General features: G+C 46.1%; 2 protein-coding genes and 1 non-coding gene across 3 annotated transcripts in view; 2 read left to right on the top strand and 1 right to left on the bottom strand.

Annotated features, from left to right (window-relative positions):
- LOC144698165 (uncharacterized) overlaps positions 1 to 25,339 on the top strand; it is a 224,551-nt gene extending 199,212 nt beyond the window's left edge. Inside the window, exon 2 of the mRNA XM_078570108.1 lies at positions 25,252 to 25,339. The gene's annotated coding sequence lies outside the window, so the exon portion shown is untranslated. The remainder of the gene's footprint in view (positions 1 to 25,251) is intronic.
- LOC144697727 (uncharacterized) lies at positions 190 to 7,736 on the bottom strand. The gene is made up of 3 exons (XM_078569735.1): positions 7,521 to 7,736; positions 7,029 to 7,430; positions 190 to 315 (listed from the first exon to the last, which is right to left on the bottom strand). The coding sequence occupies exons 1-3, from the start codon at positions 7,734 to 7,736 to the stop codon at positions 190 to 192; spliced, it is 744 nt and encodes a 247-aa protein (XP_078425861.1).
- Positions 25,340 to 26,630: 1,291 nt separating the features above from the next.
- On the top strand, positions 26,631 to 26,795 carry LOC144698579 (U1 spliceosomal RNA). The gene has a single exon (XR_013580528.1). It is a non-coding gene; the product is annotated as a U1 spliceosomal RNA (small nuclear RNA).
- Positions 26,796 to 27,374: the final 579 nt, after the last annotated feature.

Here is a 27,374-nt window from a genome sequence, read left to right as displayed (position 1 = left end):
TCCATCTTTGGCAGGAAGGGATCATTCTGGCTTCCTGTTATGGTGTGGTGAAGACAGCAGAGACAAGGTGTTTATAGTCTGGGATCCTTAAAAGCCCGTGTCTCTCGTGTGGAGACATCTGTTGCAAGTTTCATGGTCTGGTTCGCTCGGCTCTCAGTCCCTGTTCCAGGGTCAGTCCCTGTTCCAGCTTTAGCAATGCAAGATCTTCATGATGGCTTTGCGGAACTCCACATTGAAGGTCGTGTAGATGATGGGGTTGATGACGTAACCCAGCCAGGCGCAGGCGCTGTAGAGCGCTGGCGGGATGTAGCACATCTGGCAGTGGACGTTCAGGATGTGAGTGATGAAAAACAGCAGCCAGCAGATGATGAAGATGCCTGCCAATCCGACAGAGAGAGAGAGAGGAAAAGAGTCGTCAATGCACGTGTGGGCCATTTGTCATCGCAACACAGTGACTCGCGAAAGGGTTCCTACCCCACTCAGCTCCTCAACCATATGGCAACAGGGCATCCATTAATTACTTATAGTTGCTAGTTCTTTGCTAAAATTCACATTACATCTCTGGCACACAAGCTTACAAATTTGGTATCATCGGTATAGAATCCAATCCTAGAACATAGCGATTTCATACAACTTAACCTATTATTCTAGATCATTGTAACACTATAGGACTCTGACTAATCTACTGAGAGTATGGTAACACTATACACAGCCAATTAGTCTAGATCATTACATTTCCGTGCAGCTTGGCCTATTGCTCTAGAACTTTGCGGTCTAGTGGAATGCAGCCTATTGTTCTAGATCACAGCAAAACCCATGAACTTGGACTGTTGATCTAAGTCATTGTGCTACAATGCAACTTAACCTATGGTTCTAGATCATTGTGCCACAACGAAACTTTGACTATTTTGCTAGATCATTTCCAGACTATGGAAGTTAGTCCACATTTATAGAGCATGTAATTTATCCTACAGCCCTAGATCATTTCAGGATCTATCCTGTTCTTATAAATCATTGAGACACAATGGAATCTCGTCTATTGTTCTAGATGGTTGTAACTACATAGAACTCGGTCTGTTGTTCTAGATCATTATAATAACCGATAGAATTGGCCTATTCTAGATCATGTTGTCACAATGGCACCTAAAACATTGTTCGCGACCACCGAGGCTGTGGATCTTGGGCTATTGTTCTAAATCATTGTGTCTCGGTGGAACATAGTCTATTGTTCTAGTTTGTTCTAGACTCACCTAAGACAACCGCCAACCGTGTTGCTTTCTTCTCCTTCTGGTGGGACAGTTTTCTGTCACTGCTGATTTGGCCACTGGCACCTGTTTCTCGTCCGACACCCTCTGCACTTCAAAAGCGCTCCGCCTGAAGAACCTTGCTGGCCCATCGCACTCGGGGTCCCCGGATGCCTCGATGGAGGAAGGGGCCTTCCATTTGTCACACCAACTCATTCACACTCAGGAGAAGCCATTCAGCTGCACTTTCTGTGGAAAGAGCTTCAGGCAGTCAGGCACTCTCATTACACACCAGCGAGTTCACACAGGGGAAAGGCCATTCACCTGCTCTGTGTGTGGGAAGGGATTCACTAAGTCATCCAACCTGCTGACACACCAGCGAATTCACACTGGGGAGAGGCCATTCACCTGCACTGTGTGTAGCGAGGGATTCACTCGGTCATCCCACCTGCTGATACACCAGCGAGTTCACACTGGGGAGAGACCGTTCATCTGCTCCGTGTGTGGAAAAGGATTTACTGATTCATCCTGCCTCCTGTCACATCAACAAACTCACACTGAGGAGAGACCGTTCAGCTGCACTTACTGCGGAAAGAGGTTCAGGAGTTCATCACACCTCATTGCACACCAACGAGTTCACACTGGGGAGAGGCCGTTCACCTGCTCCGAGTGTGGGAAGGGATTCACTAAGTCATCAAACCTACTGACACACCAGCGAGTTCACACTGGGGAGAGGCCGTTCACCTGCTCCAAGTGTGGGAAGGGATTCATTAATTCATCCAAACTTTTGGCACACCAGCGAGTTCACAAATGACTGCAGGGACTGGATTATTCTGTTAATCACATCCAGGACTGAATCATTCTGACAGTTCAGCTTTGGTTCTGCTGATGTTAATACCCCCGGTAACTGGGCTTGATCTTAGTATTTGTAACTGTAGCTAATTGTGTTCTAGGGGCTGCAATTTTTAAGAACTGCTGTCTGTGACCTTCCCTGTAGTTCAGGAACTTGCATTAGTCGTTAGTTCAGAACAATATTATGAACTTTTTCTTCAATCCTAAATTGATCTTTGGTACGAACTCTACAATTCAGTGACTGAAAGGTTTCACTGATTAACATCTCCATTTAGAAAGTGCTGATTAATCCTTGCTGACAATTCTTACTGACATACATATTACACACAGTGACAACTCCATTATCCACCAGAAAGAAGGGGAATGAGAATTGGTGGAGAATCAAGAGTCCCCAAATATTACCCCTCCCGTCTGGTACAGAAATCCCTCGAGTGGGAATGGAGACAAGTCCAATCCATGCCACGGGCTGTAGGAAATCACCATCTATTAACCGTAAGAAATCTTAAGTAAGTTGTTGACTATTGTAGAAATAACTCTCTTTCTTATGAAAAAAGACTCCATAGCAGCTTGGTGCTGACAAGCATGGATAGGGCTGTTGTCTGAGGACATGTCTCTAGCACAGGCCCTGAACCAAGACATTTCTAACCCTGATACAACTGGATCCCATGACCCAGATGTAAAGCAGCTGTCTGTGGTTTTTTTAAATTCAATTCATTCATAGGATGGAGACGTCGCTGGCTCAGCCAGCATTTATTGCCCTTGTTCAGAGGGCATTTTAAGAATCAACCACATCACTGTGGGTCTGGGGTCACATGTAGGCCAGACCAGATAAGGACAGCAGATTTCCTTCCCTAAAGAACATTAGTAAACTAGATGAGTTTTTTATGACAATGATTTCATGGGCATCAGTTTTTTTTTAATGAATTCAAATTTCATCATCTGCCATGGTGGGATTCAAACCCAGGTCCCCAGTGCATTAATCTGGCTCTCTGGAATACCAGTCCAGTGACAATACCACTACTCCACCACCTCCCCAATGACTGTGTAAAGGTTAACACAGGCTCTTGAGAGGAAAAAAAAATCTCTTTGACTAGGAAGAAAATTCCATACTGATCCATACTGGCTCCAGTACAACACCCACACTTTGGCACACACCAGCAAACTGTTGAGAAGAGACCGCTGCCATCAGCCACAGAGCCCAGCACTTACTCTGCATCATCCATCTGTTTGTTCTCCGGGACAGTAAACTGTTCTCACTCCTTCAGCTTCAAGGGTCTCTTTCTGAAAGGGCTCCAGCCATGAGTCTGTAGCATGTGGGTTGTTTATGACACTATGGCAATGACCTGGGACAAGTTGTTTCAACATTCCCATAGGTCCACGAACAGACCCGTGATAACTCCACTAGCACCCACGAAGAGGAAGACCCTTGCCTGGCCAGAAATCTGGACCATCCAGGAACTTCACGCCAGAAAGGGATGACCCGGTGCATTGTCCTAATTGTAACCGCCTGGGCCACTATGCCCGTCACTGTCACGATAGGTGCAGTAAGGAGACTGACATTAACAGTGAGTCCTGCTTTCCCCCTCCCCCTGCACAGGTGAGTCCTGATCCTGTTGATCAGTGGCTGGAAAGAACGGAGGCAGCGATAGAGACTAGGTGAATTAGTAATAGAGTTTTGCTGGCTGTCACAGTGTATCAGGTACCCCAGGCACATATCTCCAGACTCCCAGTGACTTCAGCAGGGCTCCCACAGAGTTGTTTCCCCTCTCTGACAGATAGTGGGAGACCGGTATTCTGCACTATTGATAATGAAGGCCATCAATAATCCACGATCTTCCTCCTGACCCCATGAAAGGTGTGCCCCAAGTTTTATCAGGCCTTGCAGAGGAGTACGAACCCGTCACCTCTGATGATCCTGAGGTCCAGGCAGTTCTCGAATCTGTGCCAGGTGCATTCACATGGTTGTGGAGACAAGACCAAACCGGAAGATATTAGCAGACTGATACATCCTCCCATGAAGAAGTGTCCTTACCCTGCTGAGAGTATACCATACATTCGAAACACCGTCCAGTCATTGTTAATGCAGGGCATTGCTCGCAAATCTCAAAGATTCAAAAATTCTTTCAAGGAAGAAGCTAAAAAATTTGGAACCAATTGGCATTTAAGCGAAAATGCCACCAACTTAGGTGCTGAGAGAAGTGAAACGTTATAATTACTCAGTGAAAGTAAATCTTTAAGTACGAATTACAATGCACTTGTACAATTGTAACAGGCATTGAAAGGTTTGCTTCATGGAAGAAACACTTTAGGTTTCAAGTCATGTTTCAGAGTTGAAACATAACCAGTGGGAAGTTCCACCTCCTTTAACTCTTGTTGGTCTAAGAAGGTTGAATCTTTTGTTTAACAGTAAAAGCTAACTTTTTAAATTTTATTTTTCCTCAGTTTTAACACAGTCATTTGGAAAAATACTTGAAGAGAGAATCAAACAAAAGAATAAAATTTGGGCAAAGATAAAAAAAAATGATTAGAAAAATAAGTTTAAAATGGTAGTTTCATTTATCTTTGATCTGAAGAAGTTATGTAACGTTTCCACAATTGTGCACATTTGAGAATGTTTGCTCTGTGCTTTTGCAAACATGCAGAAAAATTAACCCTTTCCAATGATGTGATGTTTTGAACTAAAAATTTGGCTTTATCCCATTTGTTATCTTTAAAGACAAAGTACTTGAGAATGGGAGTTATCTCCAAACTGATTACAAGTACCTAGACTTCTTTCTCTGATCCAATTACACCATATTATGAGAACATTAAATTGGATGGCAATGTTCCTCCATGGCTCATGAGTGAGATAGAATGGTAATTAATGCGATGCCCCACTGAGAATAAAAGATAGAGTAAATTATACCACCAAATGGGAATTGGAATAACCCCCTGTCCCTACCTTGGGTATACTTCAATAGAATAGATCAATCTGGTAGCCACGAACATTCTAGTGAAACTCAGAGAAGTTTAGATGGGATGAGTAAATTGATAGCTTTCTTTGTTTGTATCCTTGCCTCTGAACTCTTAAGAAAACTGCATTTTATAGTCTGGCCACTACCCAAGGCATCAGAACCATAAGCAAAGATCTTCAGTCAGATGCCCCGTTTGATCTTTCAATAAGATCACCTGAAAGTTCAGGAGTGGTTTGTATCAGGTGGAGCATATGTGGCATGATACTAACATACCGATGTGAGTGTGCAGGTGTGATTTGTAACGTTTGAAAAAATTCCGAGGAGACTGTGACCTCCAGCCATGGAGATCAGCATCCCCCTGATCCAGGACTAGTAAACCATTCTGAGGAGACTGCGACCTCCAGCCACGGAAATCAGCATCCCCCTGATCCGGGACCAGTAAACCATCCCGAGGAGACTGCCACCTCCAGCCTCGGAGATCAGCATCCCCCTGATCCAGGACCAGAAAACCATTCCGAGGAGACTGTCACCTCCAGCCACGGAGATCAGCATCCCCCTGATCCGGGACCGGTAAACCATCCCGAGGAGACTGCCACCTCCAGCCATGGAGATCAGCATCCCCCTGATCCGGGACCAGTAAACCATTCCGAAGAGACTATGGCCTCCAGCCATGGAGATCAGCATCCCCCTGATCCAGGACCAGTAAACCATTCCGAGGAGACTGCCACCTCCAGCCACGGAGATCAGCATCCCCCTGATCCGGGACCAGTAAACCATTCCGAGGAGACTGTCACCTCCAGCCACAGAGATCAGCATCCCCCTGATCCAGGACCGCTAAACCATCCTGAGGAGACTGCCACCTCCAGCCATGGAGATCAGGTTCCCCCACCGCATATCCCCATCCATTTGTCCACACCGGGACCAGTAAACCATTCTCACCTGTTATGGGTTGTATGTTCTTTCTGCCTATTTAACTGATGTATCATATCTAAACTGTTGCTTCTTAATAAAATGCTTTAAGATCACCTAGGACTTCGACCCACTTTTTGGGTAATCTGTGACTCCCAGAGTAAAATCTTACACTCGTCCATGAGAGTAACCGAAGGTATGAGGACTGAAATAACCTGGAGTAATGATGAGGTGTTAGTTGTGGCTCAGTGATTGTATTCTTATATCTGAGTCAGGGGGTTGTGAGTTCAAATCCACATCCAGAAACATGAGCATAAAATCCAGGTTGATATTTTGATGCAGTACTGAGGGAGCACTGCATTGTCAGAGGTCCCATCTTCCAGATGAGACATTCAACTACAGCCCCATCTGCCCTCTCAGTTGGTGTAAAAGTTCCAATAGTGTTATTCCAAAGAGCAGGGGAGTTCTCCCTGGTGTACTGCTTCATATTTATCCCTCAACAAACATCACTGAACAGATTATCTGGTCAAAGTCACATTTCGATTAGTGGGATCTTGGTGTGCATAATTTGGCGACTGCACTTTCTCCATTACAGCAGTGACTATGCTTCAAAAGAACTTAATTGGCTGTAAAGCACTTTGGGACATCCTGAAGTTGTGAAAGGCGCTATATAAATACAAGTCTTCATTAACAAAGGAGAAAAAGCCCAAAAGTGGAACAGTCGGTAACAGGATATCAATCAGTCTCTTATCTTAGAGAAATCAAGGACTCGAACACTGTGTTTGACACAAAGCTGATTTATTTAACCTATATCCAGAATATTAAACTCCAACCTAGTTACAGAGATTATTAACATCAACTGAAACAAACTCCAGCTGTCAGAATGAACATGGTAACAGCATAACACATAATAACAGCAGAATCCAACTCCTGCAGTCACTTACGAACTTGCTGGTGTCTCAGCAGGTACAATGAACAAGTGAATCCCTTCCCACAGACGGAGCAGGTGAACGGTCTCTCCCCAGTGTGTGTGTCGGTGTCTCTGCAAGTGAGATAACTGAGTGAATACCTTTGCACACACGGAACAGGTGAATTGCCTCTCCCCAGTGTGAACTCGCTGGTGATTCAGCAGGATAGATGACTGAGTGAATCCCTTCCCACAGGCGGAGCAGGTGAATGGCCTCTCTCCAGTGTAAGTGCGCTGGTGAATCTGCAGATCCAGTTTGCCTTTAAAGCTCTTCCCACAGTCGGAACATTTAAAAGGTCTCGTGTCAGAGTGAACTTGTTGGTGTCTCAGCAGGTGGGCTGAAATGGTGAATCCTTTCCCACACTCAGAGCAGGTGAATGGTCTCTCCCCAGTGTGAGTTCTCTGGTGTTTCAGCAGGCTGGATGATTGAGTGAATCCCTTCCCACACACGGAGCAGGTGAACGGCCTCTCCTCAGTGTGAATTTGTTGGTGCATCAGCAAAACCTTTTTGCTTTTAAAGCTCTTCTCACAGTCAGCACATTTGAAAGGTCTCATGTCAGAATGAATAAGATGGTGTGACGTGAGGTCGGTTACTTGACTGAATCCCTGCCCACACTCGAAGCAGGTGAATGGTTTCTCCCCAGTGTGAGTTCTCTGGTGTTTTTGTAAGCTGGATGACTGAGTGAATCCCTTCCCACAAACGGAGGAGGTGAACAGTCTCTCCCTGGTGTGACTGCGTCGATGAATTTCCAGCACGGACGGGGATCCGATGCCCTTCCCACAGTCGCCACATTTCCACGGTTTCTCCATGGTGCCAGTGTCCTCGTGTCTCTCCAGGTTGAATGATCAATGGAAGCCTCGTCCACACACAGAACACGTGCACGTTTTCTTCCTGCTGTGAATGGTGTGATTTTTTTTTCAGGCTGTGTAGCTGGTTAAAGCTCTTTCCACAGTCCGTGCACTTGGACACTCTCCCGCGGATGTGTGTGTGTCTCGGTACTTTTCCAGTCACGCTGATGGTTGAAATCTTTTCCGAAAGACAGAACAGACAAACATTTCTCCTTCCACATTCAATGGCCAATGATATTCAGGTCCTGATGAACCGAGTGACTGTCAGATCTTGACATGATGTTTGATTTGATATTTCCCTCTGCAAATCCTCCCATTCTAATATCCTGTAAAAGGAGTTTACAAAAGTCATCACTGTCAGTGCAGGATAGAAATTCAGAACAGATTATTCTAGTTTCTATGGAACATTTTTTCCTCTTCCTTGTTTCCTCCAAGCATGTTGCCCAATCAAACTAAAAGAAACCAAAATCAGCAACAAAGTCCCAACAAAAGCAAAGGGAACTTTCCCAGCTAAACCAGAATGCTGTTTCCAGTGTCTGAGACACTCAGTACCCTGAGGTGCCCACCAGTTGTGGAATGTACCAAGCATACCAGTGGACACTGTTACCTCTCCAGGGCCACCTGGGCACAGACAAGACCACGGAAAAGAGGTTGGTGGCCAGGGTGATTCCCCCCACCACCCTCCCCATGGGACTCACCCATCCTGGATCTACAAATGGCTGTTTCAACCAGGTCCAGGAGCAGGTCCAGGGCGTCACACTCAGTACAAGCATGAGATACTGGATATTAGAGACTGTAAGATCATACTTTGTGAAACTGGCCAAAAAACTCTGTTAAGATGGCTGCAATTTAACATGTGACAACGGACATTAAACTGTGGACAGCGTTCGATTCCGTGGCCAATATTTAGTTAAACATGGACCTGAATAAGGGAACTTCACAGGCACCTGTGAAGTTTAAACATCTCACTGTGTAAGGATGAACAGGCATGTGGGGAATATGAAGTCTCTATACTGTCGGTCTCAGAGTGCCATATCTAACAAAGGAGGATATTTGAGCTCAAGGATGGGCAGAGATAAGAATGAATGACCATTATCGACTTCTTTTGTTTCATGGTGGTCTGGACCCTAGAAGTGTTAACCCTGCAGTCTTGTGACTGGAATTAACTGTCAGTGACTGGAGTATAATACAACCTCAACAAAGCAAATCTGTGTCTGAAAGACATCTGAAGCACCATGAAACATCTGAAACAACTGAACCATCATAGCTGAAAGTCTACCAATGCAGCCAAAGTACTGTACTTGTTCCAGCTTCCAAGCCTACCTGAGAACCAATCTCCTGGCTGTTCATTGACAAAAGGATGCACAGTTTGATGAGAATTATTTGCTTCTAAAAGACCTTCACTCCAACTAAAGGAACAGCTCAGCCAAGAAGACAACAGGCCCGTACTGATATAAAGACTGAGTTATAAATTCCATTTTTATAATTACGGCTTTAACTTCATCTGTATCTAACTTCTGTGTGTGAGATACTGTGGGTGAGAAGAGTGTTTGAGATGTTGCATTTAAACATCCAGGGCAAGAGTGTGACAATAAATAACCTGTTTTACTTTTAAAAATCACCAGAAAGCCTGCTGCTGGAATTTATTTTAAATTAAGAAAAAATCACTCAGAAGGTAAGGAAATGACACACAAACATCCTGATTATGGACTGGAAGGGACCACCTAAATTCTGTCTGTAACAATGAGAAGATCCTCTGACTTACCCACCCGCACCCCTCCACACTGGGCAGTCAAAGATTAGGAGCCTGGGGCTGAAGTGTAACCAAAAGTTGTGTAACTCATTCCAGTAACAATACGGGGACTGCAGCCTCTCACACTATATACGTGCCCCTTTAAACTCAACCAGCACTAGGACCCGGTTGGGAACACAAATCCTGAAACCCCGCCCACTTTGTTACATCACCAAGATGGCCGCACATTCACCCGCCCCCTTGAATCAAGATGGCAGCCGTTAACCTGGGCTTGTTCTCTGGAAATAGACTAAAAGCTGCAAACGCGGGAGCTGCAGGTCCGTATTCCAGATTTGAGGGCTTCACCAGGCGTTTAAAAACCTTCCCTGTCCACCCGCCGACTCCACCGCTGCCTCTGCATTTCCCTTTTCTTACCGGCTGCAGATGAGACAAAGAAGCATCTCGCCCAATCGCCATCCCTCGTGTTGGGCATGCACCCGACACTGCGCCTGCGCACTACTCTCTTGAGGCGTGGATAGGGAACATTCACTACCGCTCGGAATGCTGGGTATAGAACCCGCCATCAAAAATCAAATAAGCGAATAGTCATTTTTCGCTGTGATGTCGAGATTGGGGCAGGGTATCGCAATGAATAACATTCGGATCAAATCCTACTGCATTTCTGTCTCTGGCCACCGCATCTTTCCATCTGGTCTTAGACCTTCCCCTTCTTCCTGACAGTCCCATGTCCATTACTCACCTCACCACATTTCCTCTCTCTCTCCACAAATGATGACCAGACCATTTCAATCTCTTCTCAGCTACTTCCTTTGATGTTTCCACAATCTTCACTGACCCCCTGATGTACTGGTTCCTGATTGTATCCTTTCTTGTCACTCCACACATCCATCTCAGTATCTCTATCACATTAGTATCCAGGCATTGCTCTTCTCTTCTTGAGATTGCCCAAGTTTCTGCTCTGTATAACAAGACCGGTCTCACAACTGCCCTGTAGATTCTTCTTTTTCAATTTCAGTGACAATTTTCTATCAAATCACACTGCACTGCACTTCTTCCAATTACTCCAACCAGAGCTAATCCATTTCCTAGTTTCCATACTTCCATCTCCTGCCATCACTGACCCCAGGTACTTGAAGCTATTCACATTCTCCAAGCCTTTGCCTCTAATCTTACACCATCACTCTGATTCTCTTCCCTGGACTCGAACTGACAGTCCATAGATAAAAGCAAAATACTTCGGATGTTGGAAATCTGAAACAAAAACAGAAAATGCTGGAAAAACACAGCAAGTCTAGCAGCATCTGTGGAGAGAGAATCAGAGTTAATGTTTCAAATCCGAATGACCCTTCTTCAGAGCTTTTCTGACAGACCATAGATTGGGTCTTTGGTTCACTAATGTCCTTTAGGAAAGAAAATCTGCTGTCCTTACCCAGTTTGGCCTACATGTGACTCCAGTCCCACAGCAATGTGGTTGACTCTTAACTGCCCTCTGCAATGACCGAGCAAGTCAGTCAGTTCAAAGGCAATTAGAGATGGGCAACAAATGCTGGTCTTGTCAGCGACTCCCACATCCCATGAAAGAATAAAAACAAAACTAATCTTTATACCTGTGTCTTCCAGTGCATTTCTCCAGTTTCCCAGATATTGATACAAACATATGAATTAGGGGCAGGAGTAGGCCAATTAGCCCATCGAGCCTGCTCCGCCATTCAATAAGATTATGGCTGATCTGAATGTAACCTTACCTCGACATTCCCACCTACAACTCCCCGCCCCCCAAGATAACCTGTCACCCACTTGTTAATCAAGAATATATCTAACTCTACCTTAAACATATTCAAAGACTCTGCTTCCACTGCATTTAGAGGAAGAGAGTTCCAAAGATTCACTACCCTCTAAGAGAAAAAAATTCTCCTCATCTCTGACTTAAATGAGCGACCCCTTATTTTTAGACAGTGGCCCCTAGTTTTGATTCTCTCATAGGAGAAAACATGCTTCCACATCCATCGTGTCAACACCCCTCAGGATCCTGTATGTTTCAATCAAGTCACCTCTTACTCTTTTAAACTCCAGCGGATACAAGGTCACTCTGTCCAATCTTTCCTTATAAGATGACCTGCCCATTCCTGGTATTAGTCCAGTAAGCCTCCTCTGTCCTGCTTCCATTTACATCTTTCCTTAAAAAGGAGACCAATACTACACACAGTACTCAAGACGTAGTATCACCAGTGCCCTGTATAATCGGACAATAACCTCCCTACTTTTGTATTCAATTCCCCACGCAATAAACAATAACATTCTATTAGCTTTCTTAATTGCTTGCTGTACCTGCTTATTAACCTTTTGAGATTCATGCACTGGGACACCCAGATCTCTCTGCATCTCAGAGCTCTGCAATCTCTCATCATTTAGATAATATGCTGTTTTACTCTTCCTGCCAAAAGGGACAATTTCACATTTTCCCACATTATATTGCCAGATCGTTTCCCACTCACTTAACCTAACTAAATCCCTTTGTAACCTCCTTATGTCCTCTTCACAACTTATTTTCCTACGTACTCAGTCATGTTCTCATCATCCTCACCACATTGCTCAATGTCATCTGCAAATATAATTGACCATGGCATTTCCTGTTATTCTTGCTCAGTTAGAACATCCGCGGCCATCAGGAAGAGGAAGGGGTTCAGTGTCCATCCTTGATGCAATTCAACTTTGACATTGAAACTCTCTCTCCCTCCATACTGCTTCTTACTCTTGGCTTGGCACTCCTTGGACATGTCCTGTAATAGTCGTACATGCTCCTCAGGGACTCCATGAATTCTAACACATCTCAAGACTTCCTCCCTGGGCACCCGGTCATAAGTCTTCTGTAGATCAATGAATACAGTCCTCATGTTGCATTGACCTTCCAGATATTTTTCCATCCCTTGTCTTAAAACAAAAATAGCATTGGGATATGTTTCTACTGATGTTAAGAAGCTCTAGCCCAGTTATATATGTTAATATTCTGGATAAAAGTCAAATAAATCAACTTGATGTTAACAGAGTGATGAGTCATTTAAATATCCCTAATACAAGTTTGTTCCTTTTGAAATGTTCTCTCTCTCCCCTGTTTTCTCCATCCTCACCTCTGACAACAGAAGAGCTTATGGACTTCTTTGTCTCTAAGATTGGGACATTCTGATCAGCTGCCTCTGCTGCTTCCCTCCACTCCATTAGTTCACTGGGCTAAACTTCCTCCAAAGATCTGACCAGCCCCAGCCCTGAACTCACATCTTTCTTTAGTTTCTCTCTTATATCCTCTTATCTTCTCACAAGCTCATCTTGTTCATGAGACCCAGCTTCATCTCTATTTACCCTATCCCCACTGGACTGCTGTCCACCCAGGAGAGTTTTGGAGGAGCGTAAGCTTATGCAGGGTGGAAGTTGGGAGACCAGCCAGGAGGGCAGTGGAATAGTCGAGTCTGGAGGTAACAATGATGTGGATGAGTAGCAAATGGGTTGGCGTGGGATGGAGACAACAGATATAGAGTTGGAAGGAGGCGATCTTCATGATGGAGAGGATATGTCATCGGTAGCTCATCCCTCAGCTCAGAGTCAGATCGGAAACTAAGGTTGCAATGGATCTGGTCCAGCCTCAGAATGTGGCAGGGAGAGGGATGGAGTTGGTAGTGAGGGTAACTGAACTTAGGATGGTGGGTTTTTATAGGCCTGAGTATTAATCCACCTCATGGGCCGCAGCTGTACAGACCTGAGCATTAACCAACCTCTGCCACGTATGATTCCATTACAGTAACAGGCCTTTCAGCCCAACCTCGATCTATAAAAAAAATGCCTGTTCACCAATTGGGCTTTCAATGACACTGTTACAATCCATAATTCTCCACGTGGCCGAATATGTTCCATCAGTGACTGCAGAGCCCAGTGTGATTACTCAGCACTGGGTTGTACTCTGAGCATGTGCAGTACAAGTGATGGATGTGGAACATGATGATCAGGATTTGATAGGAGATGACATTGAATTACAGAGAACATCGAGTCTGGAAACAGACCATTTGAAGCAACTCATTTGTTTTCATGGTTATCTTCAAAGTATCTCACTCCATTCCATCTCCCTCACTTCAGCCTTTCAGCTTTTCTTTCTAATCTCCTTTCTCTCGTGTACTCATCTAGTTTCCTTTGAAAGCAACTAAGTTACTTCACCTCAACTGCTTCCTGTGGTAGTAAATTTCACATTCTAACTACTCTCTGACTAAAGACATTTCTCCTTATTTTCCTGTTGGTCTTATTAGGAACTATCTTGAAGATATGGTCCTGGTTTTTGATTCCCCCCCCCCCCCTCCCCCATGGAAACATTGGCTCCACTTCTACCCCGTACAACCCATTCATAGTTTAAAGAATCCTCTGGCAGGTCACATCTAAGCCTTCACTTTTCTAAAGAACAAAGCCCTATCCTTTTAATTTTCCCAATAACTGTAACCGCTCAGTGAGGATATCATCCTTAAAAATCCTTTGTGCACAAGCTCCAATGCTTATTTGACTTTTTAATTGTATGGAGACCAGAAATACCTACATGGTCCTAACCAATTTGAACAATATTTAATTATTTCTTAATTTGGTTCCCCTGGAAATAAATCCAGGCCTTTTGTGAACATTTTTATTTGATTTGCTGACTTGCAATAACGTTTTTCATTATTCATCTCTTTCTAGAGATTGCATTTCTCTTCTTCACCATTCAGTTTTTTATTCTCTAAGGTCTAGGCAATGTTTGTATTTTTGCTCCCACGGTATATCATTGCTTATTGCACGAATATATGGGCAATGAGCAGGAGTCGGCCATTCATCCCCTCGTTGTTGAAGTTCATTTGCCACTTAACGACCAGTCTGCAGGTGTTCTAATGTCTTCTTGTATTATGTTACATTCTGCCTCAGTGTTAGAAATGCTGTTTGGCATCAGCTGCCAATATTTTCATTGTTCCCAAGTCCCCGTCCGTCGTGTAAATGATGAATAACGGTGTTGGATCATCACTTTGAACCTTCTTCCAATCTGAAATTGCGGGTGGATGTGGTGGTGATTGCATAGATTACATCAGGGAGGAGGGTCCAGACATTCGGGTTTCCACATAATAAAGTGTTTATTTTATGTATTGTGCCTCTCGAACTGACCTTAATTGGGATGCCGAAACATTACATTCTCTGCCCGCATTCAAGCTATCAATGGCGGCTTATTTACCCAGAACAGCCCGCGCTCCAGAAGGTCCCCTATCAATGACTCTAGGAGTCCAGTGCGCAGGTGCATTGTGGGTGTGCGCTCTGAGCATGCTTAGTGTCAGTCATGGTGACAGAGTGAGGAGGAGCGGACGGTTTGGGAGGCGGGAGGAGATTGTGGGCACAGGGTAGGAATGGAAACCGCGGCTGGACTGGGAACTGGATCAACTTCTGGGGTAGGCCTGAGACCCCGAATAAGAGGCCCGAAGCCCCGCGTTTACCCCGCGGTGACAGGCCCGGGGACAGCGGGCTCACTGGCCGCCATCTTGCGAGTCGGGGCGGGGCGGGGCGGATCCGGGAGGCGGGGCTTCCTCCCCAGTGACAGACCCGGGTTATTAAAACAAAAATTGCAGGAAAAACTCGGCAGGTCTGACATCATCTGGGAAGAGAAAGACAGAGTTGACATTTCGAGTCCGTATGACTCTTCTTCAGAATTGAAGAGAAGTAGAAATGTGGTGAAATATATATGTTAAAGGGCGGGGCGGTGGGGGAGGGGGGGGGTGCGGCGTGGGACTGGTGAAGCTGGATAGGAGGCCAGTGATAGGTGAAGGCAAAGGAGAATCCGATTACCCGGGCAACAGGCCGCCGCCATCTTGGGAGAGGAAGGCGGGGCTTGTTCAATGAGGGGGCTCTTGGGCGGCCATCTTGGTGAGGTAAGAGGCAGTGGGCGGGGACTCAGGGACCCATTGGCCTGTGCAGCATTGTAAGATGGAATTCACTTCCCCAGAACAAAAACAGAATTACCTGGAAAAACTCAGCAGGTCTGGCAGCATCGGCGGAGAAGAAAAGAGTTGACGTTTCGAGTCCTCATGACCCTTCAACAGAACTCGAAACGTCAACTCTTTTCTTCTCCGCCGAGGCTGCCAGATCTGCTGAGTTTTTCCAGGTAATTCTGTTTTTGTTTTGGATTTCCAGCATCCGCAGTAGTTTTTTGTTTTTATTTCACTTCCCCAGAGATCAGTGAAGGCTGGGTCATTGCACATTTTCAAGGCTGAGTTAGCTGCATTAATTTTTGATCCACAAGGCAGTCATGGGTTATGGGTGCGAGGAGAAATGTGGCGTGAAGGCCAGAATCAAATCAGCCATGATCTCACTGAGCAGGCTTGATGGGCCGAATGGCCTCTGCTGCTGTTATTTCTCACAATCTTATGAAGGTGGGCTGCTTCAGCGAGCGGAGTGCATGTTTGGCCATCTTGTTGGGGAACAGAGAATTGGTGGAACTTCAGCATCCCAGTCATCAGGAGATAAGAGGGGAACGTATGTGAAACAGGGTGTTAAACCTTCGGGGAACCAAGAGAGAAAAAAATGCTTCATAGAAACTAGAATTTTTCACTCTGAATTTCTGGTCTTTCCTGACAGCGCTAACTTTTGTAAACTCCTTTTACAGCATATCAGAAAGGGAGGATTTGAAAATGGAAAGCTCAAACCAAACATCACAGCAAGATCTGACAGAGCCACTTGTTTCATCAGGACCTGAATATTATCCGCCTTTGAGTGTAGCAGGAGAAATGTTTGTCTGTTTACCCGTGGGAAAAGATTTCAAGCATCAGTGTGACTGGAAAAGCACCAAGACACACACACCCATGTAAGCATGTTCCAGTGAATTGACTGTGGAAAGAGTCTTAACCAGTTAAACAACCTGTAAAACATTACCCCATTCACAGTGGAGAGAAACCACACACATATTCTGTATGTGGATGAGGCTTCAACTGATCATCCAATCTGGAGAGACACAAAGGCACCCACACTATGGAGAAACCATGGAAATGTGGGGACTGTGGGGAGGGTTTCAGTTACCCTTCTGAACTGGAAATTCATCGACGTGCTCACACTGGGGAGAGACCATTTACCTGCTCCAATTGTGGGAAGGGATTCACTCAGTCGTCCAGCCTGCTGACACACCAGTATGTTCACACTGATCAGAGACCTTTTGAATGTTCTGACTGTCAGAAGAAATTTAAAAGCAAAAAATATCTTCTCAGACACCAACACATTCACAGTGGGGAGAAGTCATTCACCTGCTCCATGTGGGAAGGGATTCACTGCTACATCTAACCTGCAGAAACACCAGCGAGTCCTCACAAATGAAAGACCTTTTAAATGCCCAGACTGTGGGAAGTGCTTTAAAAGTTCTGGGGAAGTGATATGCCATCAACGTGTTCACACAGACGAGAGACCGTTCAGATGCTCTCACTGTGGGACTGGGTTCAGGCGATCATCTGAACTCACTGTACACCAGCGAGTTCACACTGGGGAGAGGCCGTTCACCTGCTCTGCATGTGGGAAGGGATTTACTCAGTCATACAACCTGCTGAAACACCAGCGTATTCACTCTGCTATGAAACCCTTTAAATGTTCTGACTGTGAGGAGAGCTTCAAAAGCAGCAATGATCTGCTGAGACACCAGCAAATTCACACTGTGGAGAGACCGTTCACCTGCTCCGAGTGTGGAAATGGATTCACTGACTTAAAACGTCTACTGAGACACCGGAGAATTCACGAGTGTCTGCAGGAGTTGGATTCTGCTGTTTTTGCTATTGTTAGCCACATCCAGTATTAATCACTGTATTAACCTCTGTATTAATCCTGAGGTGTGTAAGAAATGTGTCCCAGCCACTCTCTTCCATAGTTTAGAGCTCCAGGCATGGAACAGAAGGCTCCTTTATAACTGTATTTGGAGTCAAGAAGAGCAAGTGTGAATGCTGGAAAGTGTAAGATTTTAGTCCAGAAGTCACAGATTACCCAAAAAGGGAGCTGTTGAAGTCATTGGTGATTTTTCAGCATTTTATTAAGAGGCAACATTTAGATACGATACATCAGTTAAATATTCAGAAAAGATACACAACCTGTAACAGCTGAGAATGGTTTACCAATCCTGATCTCTGTGGCTGGAGGTGACAGTCTCCTCGGAATGGTTTACTGGTCCCGGATCAGGGAGATGCTGATCTCCATGGCTGGAGGTGACAGTCTCCTCTGGATGGTTTACTGGTCCCGGATTGGATGATCGGACAGATGAAGCTGATCTCTGCAGCTTGATGTGGCAGCCTCTTCTGTTCTCATTCTTCTGGATCTAGTCCAAGTGTTTGGTGTTAATCTGAAGCCAGATCGTTATGGATCAGTTTGAAAAAACCTTTACTGTCCAAAATGATGTTCCCTCTCGAGCCTGTTTAAACTTCACTCAGACAGTTGGTTTACATGTGGGTCATCAGATCCAACCTGATCAGGGTTAGAGATCTCTTGTTTCAGGGACATTGATAGAGAGATGTCCTTGGTAGAGATAACAGGCCTGTCCTGTGTTTGTCACCCAGCCAGCTGCTGTGGAAGCTTTCTTCGTAACAGAGAGTACGAGAGCTGTTTCTATTAATATTCAATGAATTTCTTAACATCTCATGAAGATTATTAGATGGTGATATTTTACCAAACAAACTGTTAAATCAGAGATTGGTGTGAAACTGCGACCTGTTCCTGACTGAAAGTGATGTTTCCAGTCTGAAAATTTCCAAGCGTTTGTGTAACATTCTGGAGTCTCCCAATGTAAGGCAGTGACAACAACAACTTGGATTTACCCTTGAACAGATTAAAATGTCCCGAGACCCTTCACAGAGAATCAAAAGCTGGGTCGAAAAGGTACGAAGGAGACAGGTTTAGTGAGGGAATTCAAGCCCCGAGGACCTCAGCAGGGTGAAAGCGCCTCTGCCAATAGTGGAGTGATGTAGGTGTGGGGAGCTGAAGGGGTCAGAATTTTATTTTTGTTCTTTCATGGGATGTGGGGGGTCACTGGAAAGGCCAGTATTTGTTGCCCATTCCTTGTTGCCCTTGAACTGATGGGTTGCTCAGCACAAGAGTCAACTACATTGTTGTGGGAGTTTGGAGTCACATGTAGGCCAGACCAGGTAAGGATGGTAGATTTCCTTCCCTAAAGGGCATCAGTGAACCAGATGGATTTTTACAACTATCGATTACTGAGACTAGCTTTCAATTCCAGATTCATTAATTGAATTTAAACTCCATCAACTGCTGTGATGGGATTTGAACCCATGCCCCCAGAGGATTAGCCTGAATCTCGGGATTACTGATGCAGTGATATTAGCACCACACCACACCACTGCCCTCAGCCCCTTGATTTCAGGAGCACACAAAATGAAGTTGAACACAGTTAAATGTGAGGTAGTAGATTTTGGTCAGAAGAATGAGGAGGTCATTTATTACTTGGAAGGTGTGAGCCTGGGTGGAAAAAAGGAACTAAGAGATCTCTGAGTATAATTGTATCATTCAGAGCAAGGCCATAAAATGAGCAAATCGAGCACTAGGTTTTATTTCTTGAGGAATGGAATTGGAATGTGGGGAAGTTCTGCTAAAGCTGCCTGGAACCCTGGTCAGACCACACTGAGAGTAATGAGTACAGCTCTGGTCACCATTTTATAAAACAAATAGAGAGACCCTGGAGAGGGAGCAGAGAATATTTACAAGGATGATACCAGAAATACATATGAGGAAAGGATTGACAGACTGAGTCCCTTCCGCCTGAAAAATAGCAGGCTGAAGGGTGACCTAATAGAGGTCTTTAAAATTGTGAAAGATTTCGATAGAGAGGAAACAGAGAGAACGTTTTCTCTCGTGGGAAAGAGAATAACCAGAGGTCTTCAATAGAAGATGGTGTAAAATTATTAACACTGAACTCTGTTAAAACCCCTTTTGTGTTATAGTGAGGAAGGAAAATGGAGAAATAGGGCATAATATAAATTAATTCCACGGGAGAAAGATTCTGGGAAATAATGACAATCTTTAAAACACTTACTGCAGCTAAAAACTAAAGTTCTTGAAGATTGGTTGTGTGAGCCAAAGGCAGGAATGTAGGGGCCTCTCTGAGATAAATGGCAACAGGATGTAGCAGCCTGCAGGTACGAGGAAATAGAACCATGGTGAATACACGGAACATTACATGATTAACCAAGGCTAACATTCCTGACATGAACTGTGAATACGAAAATTTAGGTGATTAACTAAGGCTAACATTGCTGAAATGAACTATACCTGATTGGTTAAGAGAAACATTCTCAGGGCATGATCACCACAGGGATGAATATTGATTGGGATGGGGCAGAGGTTAATTGGATAAGAGGCAACAAGAAAGAGATCCTCCTGAGCAAGGCCATGTGGAGGAGAAGAAGCCGAGACCAGCAGCCAAGAGAAGGAGAAACAGAGAAGAAACAGATTTGACACAGGTAGAATAACCCACATTAAACTGTAAATCATTGCCAGAGCTTGTTGCTGTAGTTTACATGAAACTTGATAAACTTGTCCTGACTTTGTCTCCATAAAGTTGTTTCACAATTGAAACTTTGTTACTATGTCTGTTTCTGTTGATAAATGAGGAATTAAAACCTCCCAAAAGTACAGATTGAGTTACTGTTTATATTAAAATAGACTGTATCGGTATTTATGTTAAAGTAGAATGTATCTCTGATTACATTACTGAAAACACTGTCTCAGATTCCTGCACTAAGCCAATGCCTCTATTTATAACATACTAGGATCTACCTCAGTTATTACTGCATTGCACCATATCTCTCCTTATATTACAATCGGCGATATTCAAGATATTACTGCACTAGACCCTATCTGATTATTACCAAACTCGACCATGTCTCTCTTTATATTACACGTTACTCTGCCTCAGTTCACAGAATTGTTACGGTGCAGAAGGAGGCCATTTGGCCCATCGTGTCTGCACCTGCTCTCTGAGCATTGTAACTTGGTGCCACTCTCCTGCCTTTTCCCTGTAACCCTGCACATTGTTTCTATATAAATAATCATCTATTGCCCTCATGAATGCCTCAGTTGAACCTGCCTCCACCACACCTCCAGGCAGTGCATTCCCAACTCGAACCAGTCGCTGTGTGAGAAAGTTTTTTTTCACATCACATTTACTTAGACCATAAGACATAGGAGCAGAAATTAGGCCGTTCGGCCCATCGAGTCTGCTCCGCCATTCAATCATGGCTGATAAGTTTCTCAACCCCATTCTCCCGCCTTCTCCCCGTAACTTCTTTTGCAAATCACTTTAAATCTGTGCCCTCTCGTTCCCTCGATGAGTTTCTCCCTATTTACTCTATCGAACCCCCACGTGATTTTGAACACCTCAGTCAAATCTCCTCTTCACCTTCTCCTCTCCAGAAGAACAGTCCCAACCTCTCCAAACTATCTTCATAACTCAAAACAAAAAACAGAATTACCTGGAAAAACTCAGCAGGTCTGGCAGCATCAGCGGAGAAGAACAAAGTTGACGTTTCGAGTCCTCATGACCCTTCAACAGAACTAAGTAAAAATAGGAGAGGGGTGAAATATAAGCTGGTTTAAGTTGTGGGGGGGAGGGGGAGAGAGAAGTGGTTGGGGGGGGTGGTTGTAGGGACAAGCAAGCAGCGATAGGAGCAGATAATCAAAAGATGTCACAGACAAAAGAACAAAGAGGTATTGAAGGTGGTGATATTATCTGAAAGAATCTGCTAATTATGACTGGATGGCAGGACACGCAAGGTACAGCGTGGCGCCCAGAACTATATACAATATTCCAACTGAGGCCTAACGAGTGTCTTATATTGAGGGAACAGCGCCACTAATTGGCGAATACCTGTATTGCAGCCAGTGGCCCAGGAAGGCGGTTTGTCTCCTTTTAAGGCATTATGCAAATATAAATGGAGGACAGGATATCAGCGATCTTTTCTCCATCTAGAGGGATAGTTAAGCATGTTCTACAATACATGAGAAACACTGAGCTGTTTAATGGAAAAATATGAACAGGGTGACGTTATGATTTTTAAAAATTAGTGTATGTGACTATGAGAGGTAGTGCTTGATGCCGGCTGGCAGCGTGTGAGAGGTTAGGGCATACTTACCTGGCAAGGAAGCAAACAATGACCATGCAGGTTGTTCTCCCAGGACGAGTTTTTTTTTGTAAAAATATACTTAATTCATAAAATATTTTCAATCACATTCCAAACCATTTCAAAAACAACATTACAAGGGTACAATCCAGGTTAAGCTTTTACAAAATGTATCACCAGGTGCATCAGTACAAACAATATTACAATCATTTACAGCCTTTCATTTTGATCTGTACAGCCCGAGGGGCTCTAAACAGTTCCCAGTCTCTCGGTGCGCTGTGGTAGAAAGGTCTTAGACAGCGACCCTTCCCCATTGCGCCTTTGCGGCAGCTGCCCCAAGCTTTAGTGCGTCCCTCAGCACGTAGTCCTGGACTTTGGATTGTGCCAGTCCGCAACAATCGGTCGGGGACAACTCTTTGTGCTGGAAGACCAACAAGTTTCGGGCAGACCAAAGCGCCTCTTTCACCGAGTTGATGATCCTCCAGCTGCAGTTGATGTTTGTCTCGGTGTGTGTCCCTGGGAACAGCCCGTAGAGCACAGAGTCCTGTGTCACAGAACTGCTCGGGATGAACCTCGACAGCAACCACTGCATCTCTCTCCAGACTTTCTTTGCAAAGGCACAATCCACAAGGAGGTGAACAACGGTCTCTTCCCCACCACAGCCACCTCGAGGGCAACGTGCAGAGGGGGTGAGCCTCCTGGCGTGTAGGAAGGATCTAACGGGGAGGGCCTTTCTCACCACCAGCCAAGCTACGTCTTGGTGCTTGTTGGAAAGTTCTGGCGATGAGGCATTCTGCCAAATGACTTTGACAGTCTGCTCGGGGAACCATCCCACAGGGTCCACCCTCTCCTTTTCCCTCAGGGCCTTTAGGACGTTACGTGCTGACCACTGCCTGATAGACTTGTGGTCAAAGGTGTTTTTCTGCATAAATTTTTCCACCAGGGACAGGTGGTACGGCACGGTCCAACTACTTGGAGCGTTCCGCGGCAGCGTGGCCAGACCCATCCTTCGCAACACCGGGGACAGGTAGAACCTCAGCACGTAGTGACACTTGGTGTTTGCGTACTGAGGGTCTACGCACCGCTTGATGCAGCCGCACACAAAGGTGGCCATCAGTATGAGGGCGGTGTTGGGCACGTTTTTTCCCCCTTTATCTAGAGGCTTGTACATCGCGTCCCTGCGGACACAATCCATTTTCGACCTCCAGATAAAGCGGAAGATGGCTCGAGTGATCGCCGTCGCGCAGGAGTCTGGAATGGGCCAGACCTGCGCCACGTACAACAACAGCGAGAGTACCTCACACCTGATGACCAGGTTCTTACCCGCAATGGAGAGGGAGCGTCGCTCCCACATGCCCAGTTTCCTTTTCACCATAGCCACTCGCTCCTTCCAGTTTCTAACGCATGCCCCGGTCCCTCCGAACCATATCCCCAGCACCTTCAGGCCGTCAGCCCTGACAGTGAAGGGGACAAAGGATCGGTCAGCCCAGTTCCCAAAGAACATGGCCTCGCTCTTCCCACGATTTACCTTGGCTCCCGAGGCCAGTTCGAACTGGTCGCAGATGTGCATCAGTCTGCGCACTGACAGCGGATCCGAGCAGAAGACGGCGACGTCGTCCATGTACAGGGAGGCTTTTACCTGAGTGCCTCCACTGCCTGGGATCGTCACTCCTCTTATGCCCGGATCCTTCCTGATGGACTCGGCAAAGGGTTCTATGCAACACACGAAAAGGACAGGCGAGAGAGGGCAGCCCTGCCTGACTCCAGATTTAATCGGAAAGCTATCTGTTTCCCACCCATTGATTGAGACTGCGCTACTGATGTTAGTGTAGAGCAGTTGGATCCAATTTCGAATTCCCTCCCCAAACCCCATTTTGGAGAGCACATCCCCCATGTAGGTGTGCGATATTCTGTCAAAGGCCTTCTCCTGATCCAAGCTGATGAGGCAGGTATCCACACCCCTGTCCTGTACATAGGCAATCGTATCCCTGAGCAGCGCCAGGCTGTCAGAGATCTTCCTGCCTGGCACAGAGCAGGTCTGGTCAGGGTGAATCACCAATTCCAGAGCGGATTTGACCCGGTTGGCGATGACCTTGGACAGAATCTTATAGTCCACATTCAACAGTGAAATGGGTCGCCAATTTCTAATTTCCTCCCTTTCCCCCTTGTGCTTGTAGATGAGGGTGATGATGCCTTTCCTCATGGATTCTGACATACTACCGGCCAGGAGCATACTCTCGTACACTCCTAGCAGGTCTGGGCCGATCAAGTCCCACAGAGCCGAATACAACTCCGCCGGCAAGCCGTCGCTTCCGGGGGTTTTACTCTTCTCGAAGGACTCGAGGGCCTTAGTCAGTTCATCAGGAGTTAGCGGTTTGTCCAGGCTCTCCCGCGTACTGTGGTCTAAGACCTCCGTGATAGAGGACAGGAAGGACTGGGAGGCCGTGCTGTCCGTGGGCTTCACGTCATACAATCCGGCATAAAAGGATTTGCTGATCCTCAGAATGTCGGACCGTGATGACTTTACTGAGCCGTCTTCTTCCTTCAGGCTGCTGATCACAGAGCGCTGTCTGTGTACCTTTTGGAAGAAGAAACGTGAGCACGTCTCATCCTGCTCCACGGAGCGGACTCTGGAACGGAAGATGATCTTGGAGGCCTCCGAGGCAAAGTGCGAGGCTTGCTGGCCCTTCACCTCTTGGAGCTCCTCCTTGACATCGACCCCCATCGACTGCAGCCGGAGCAGATTCTGCATCTTTTTCTGGAGTCGGGACATTTCCCTCTGTTCCTTTCTAGCTTTCTGGGTGCCTTTGAGGATGAAAAACCTCTTGATGCTTCCCTTGATCGCTTCCCACCAGTGTGTCAGGGACTCAAAGAGGGGCTTCACGGTTCTCCAACCTTTGTAATCCCTCTTGAGCTCCTCAATGTTCTCTGGGGTCAGCAGTTGCACATTTAGCTTCCATGCCCCCCTGCCCACCCTCAGGTCCTTCTCCAAGTGGCAGTCCGCCAGTAGGAGGCAGTGGTCAGAGAAGAACACCGGCTTGACCTCGGTGGATCTGACTGTGAATGCACGGGACACAAACAGGAAGTCTATCCTGGAACGAATGGACCCGTCTGGCCGCGACCAGGTGTATCTACGCTGCGCTCCGTCTGCAGGGTTGCTGAAGACGTCGTGCAGCTTGGCATCCTTAACTGTTTCCATCAGGGATCTGGACGTAGCGTCCAATCTGCTGCCGGCCCTGCCGGATCGTCCAGCCGCATCGATGATGCAGTTGAAGTCACCGCCCAGAATGACCGGCCTGGAGGTCGCCAGCAGCAGTGGGAGCTGCTGAAAAACCTCCAGCCGCTCAGCCCCTTGTGCCGGGCCATACACGTTAATTAACCGGAGTGGAGCGTTCTTGTACATTACGTCTGCTACGAGGAAAAAAAAAACTGGAAGGAGCGAGTCTACCACAGCGCACCGAGAGACTGGGAACTGTTTAGAGCCCCTCGGGCTGTACAGATCAAAATGAAAGGCTGTAAATGATTGTAATATTGTTTGTACTGATGCACCTGGTGATACATCTTGTAAAAGTGTAACCTGGATTGTACCCTTGTAATGTTGTTTTTGAAATGGTTTGGAATGTGATTGAAGATATTTTATGAATAAAGTATATTTTTACAAAAAAATAAAAAATGTTCTCCCAGGACGAGGCTATCCCATTGCACTTCGGGTGTGCTGATGCCTGCGATGAACCTGGTCATCAGGTGTGAGGCACTCTCGCTGTTGCTGTACGTGGCGCAGGTCTGGCCCATTCCAGACTCCTGCGCGACGGCGATCACTCGAGCCATCTTCCGCTTTATCTGGAGGTCGAAAATGGATCGTGTCCGCAGGGACGCGATGTACAAGCCTCTAGATAAAGGGGGAAAAAACGTGCCCAACATCGCCCTCATACTGATGGCCACCTTTGTGTGCGGCTGCATCAAGCGGTGCGTAGACCCTCAGTACGCAAACACCAAGTGTCACTACGTGCTGAGGTTCTACCTGTCCCCGGTGTTGCGAAGGATGGGTCTGGCCACGCTGCCGCGGAACGCTCCAAGTAGTTGGACCGTGCCGTACCACCTGTCCCTGGTGGAAAAATTTATGCAGAAAAACACCTTTGACCACAAGTCTATCAGGCAGTGGTCAGCACGTAACGTCCTAAAGGCCCTGAGGGAAAAGGAGAGGGTGGACCCTGTGGGATGGTTCCCCGAGCAGACTGTCAAAGTCATTTGGCAGAATGCCTCATCGCCAGAACTTTCCAACAAGCACCAAGACGTAGCTTGGCTGGTGGTGAGAAAGGCCCTCCCCGTTAGATCCTTCCTACACGCCAGGAGGCTCACCCCCTCTGCACGTTGCCCTCGAGGTGGCTGTGGTGGGGAAGAGACCGTTGTTCACCTCCTTGTGGATTGTGCCTTTGCAAAGAAAGTCTGGAGAGAGATGCAGTGGTTGCTGTCGAGGTTCATCCCGAGCAGTTCTGTGACACAGGACTCTGTGCTCTACGGGCTGTTCCCAGGGACACACACCGAGACAAACATCAACTGCAGCTGGAGGATCATCAACTCGGTGAAAGAGGCGCTTTGGTCTGCCCGAAACTTGTTGGTCTTCCAGCACAAAGAGTTGTCCCCGACCGATTGTTGCGGACTGGCACAATCCAAAGTCCAGGACTACGTGCTGAGGGACGCACTAAAGCTTGGGGCAGCTGCCGCAAAGGCGCAATGGGGAAGGGTCGCTGTCTAAGACCTTTCTACCACAGCGCACCGAGAGACTGGGAACTGTTTAGAGCCCCTCGGGCTGTACAGATCAAAATGAAAGGCTGTAAATGACTGTAATATTGTTTGTACTGATGCACCTGGTGATACATTTTGTAAAAGTTTAACCTGGATTGTACCCTTGTAATGTTGTTTTTGAAATGGTTTGGAATGTGATTGAAGATAATTTATGAATAAAGTATATTTTTACAAAAAAAAAGGTTGTTCTCCCAGGACGAGGCTATCCCATTGCACTTCGGGTGTGCTGATGCCTGCGATGTCCCCAAATGCGGGATACTCGACTGTAAAATTTGTGGTAGTGGGGGACTGCGTTCGCGCTCTCCCCTGGTTTACAATTCAAAAAATAGACTTCAACATATTTGTTTAATGAGGTTCTTTGTTATATCTTATCCAATGTAAACAATTTGGGCCACAAAATACTCTTTCGAAATCTAGACTCTTTTGTTTTCCCTCCCGCAACTATCCAACCCCCATTCTTTTCCTCCCTGCGATTATCAGCAGGCGATTATTCCATCTCCGCATCATTTTATCGCTGCCATTTCTGTTGTGGCCGCCAAATTCCATGCGCCATTTTTAACCCCGCATTTGCCCACTCCAATATTCTCTCTCAAACCCCCAAATAATACCCAACCCACCATCAAAACAGTCCCTGCACTCCTTCCAGCACCACCCTCCACCTCCCAACCCACCCTGTATCTCTCTGGACTTCGGTATATCATCAGTCAGCTATTCATTCATTTACATTCACCATTTAAAACATGCAGCTGCGAACCCTCACTATTTCAAACATGTGCAAGTACCCTGTCCCCATGTACATTCTAATTACCCCCCTCCGAAATCAACAGCAGCCTCCCACCCCCTCTGTATAATCTCCCCCTTCAACAGCCCCCTCTATGATTCCTACCT

This window comes from Cetorhinus maximus, chromosome 23 (genome assembly GCF_964194155.1).
Source record: "Cetorhinus maximus chromosome 23, sCetMax3.hap1.1, whole genome shotgun sequence".
NCBI classification, from domain to species: Eukaryota; Metazoa; Chordata; class Chondrichthyes; order Lamniformes; family Cetorhinidae; genus Cetorhinus; species Cetorhinus maximus.
The sequence above is the reverse complement of the archived record's forward strand: the minus strand, read 5'-3'. Positions and strand labels throughout refer to the sequence as shown.

Coding starts and splice junctions, on each gene's coding strand:
- LOC144697727 (XM_078569735.1), bottom strand. CDS start 7,736: ATGGAGAAACCGTGGAAATGTGGCGACTGTGGGAAGGGCATCGGATCC. Junction 7,431..7,520: donor GTGGGCAGGGATTCAGTCAA/GTAACCGACCTC, acceptor AAAAGCAAAAAG/GTTTTGCTGATGCACCAACA. Junction 316..7,028: donor CCTGTTCCGTGTGTGCAAAG/GTATTCACTCAG, acceptor GTCCACTGCCAG/ATGTGCTACATCCCGCCAGC.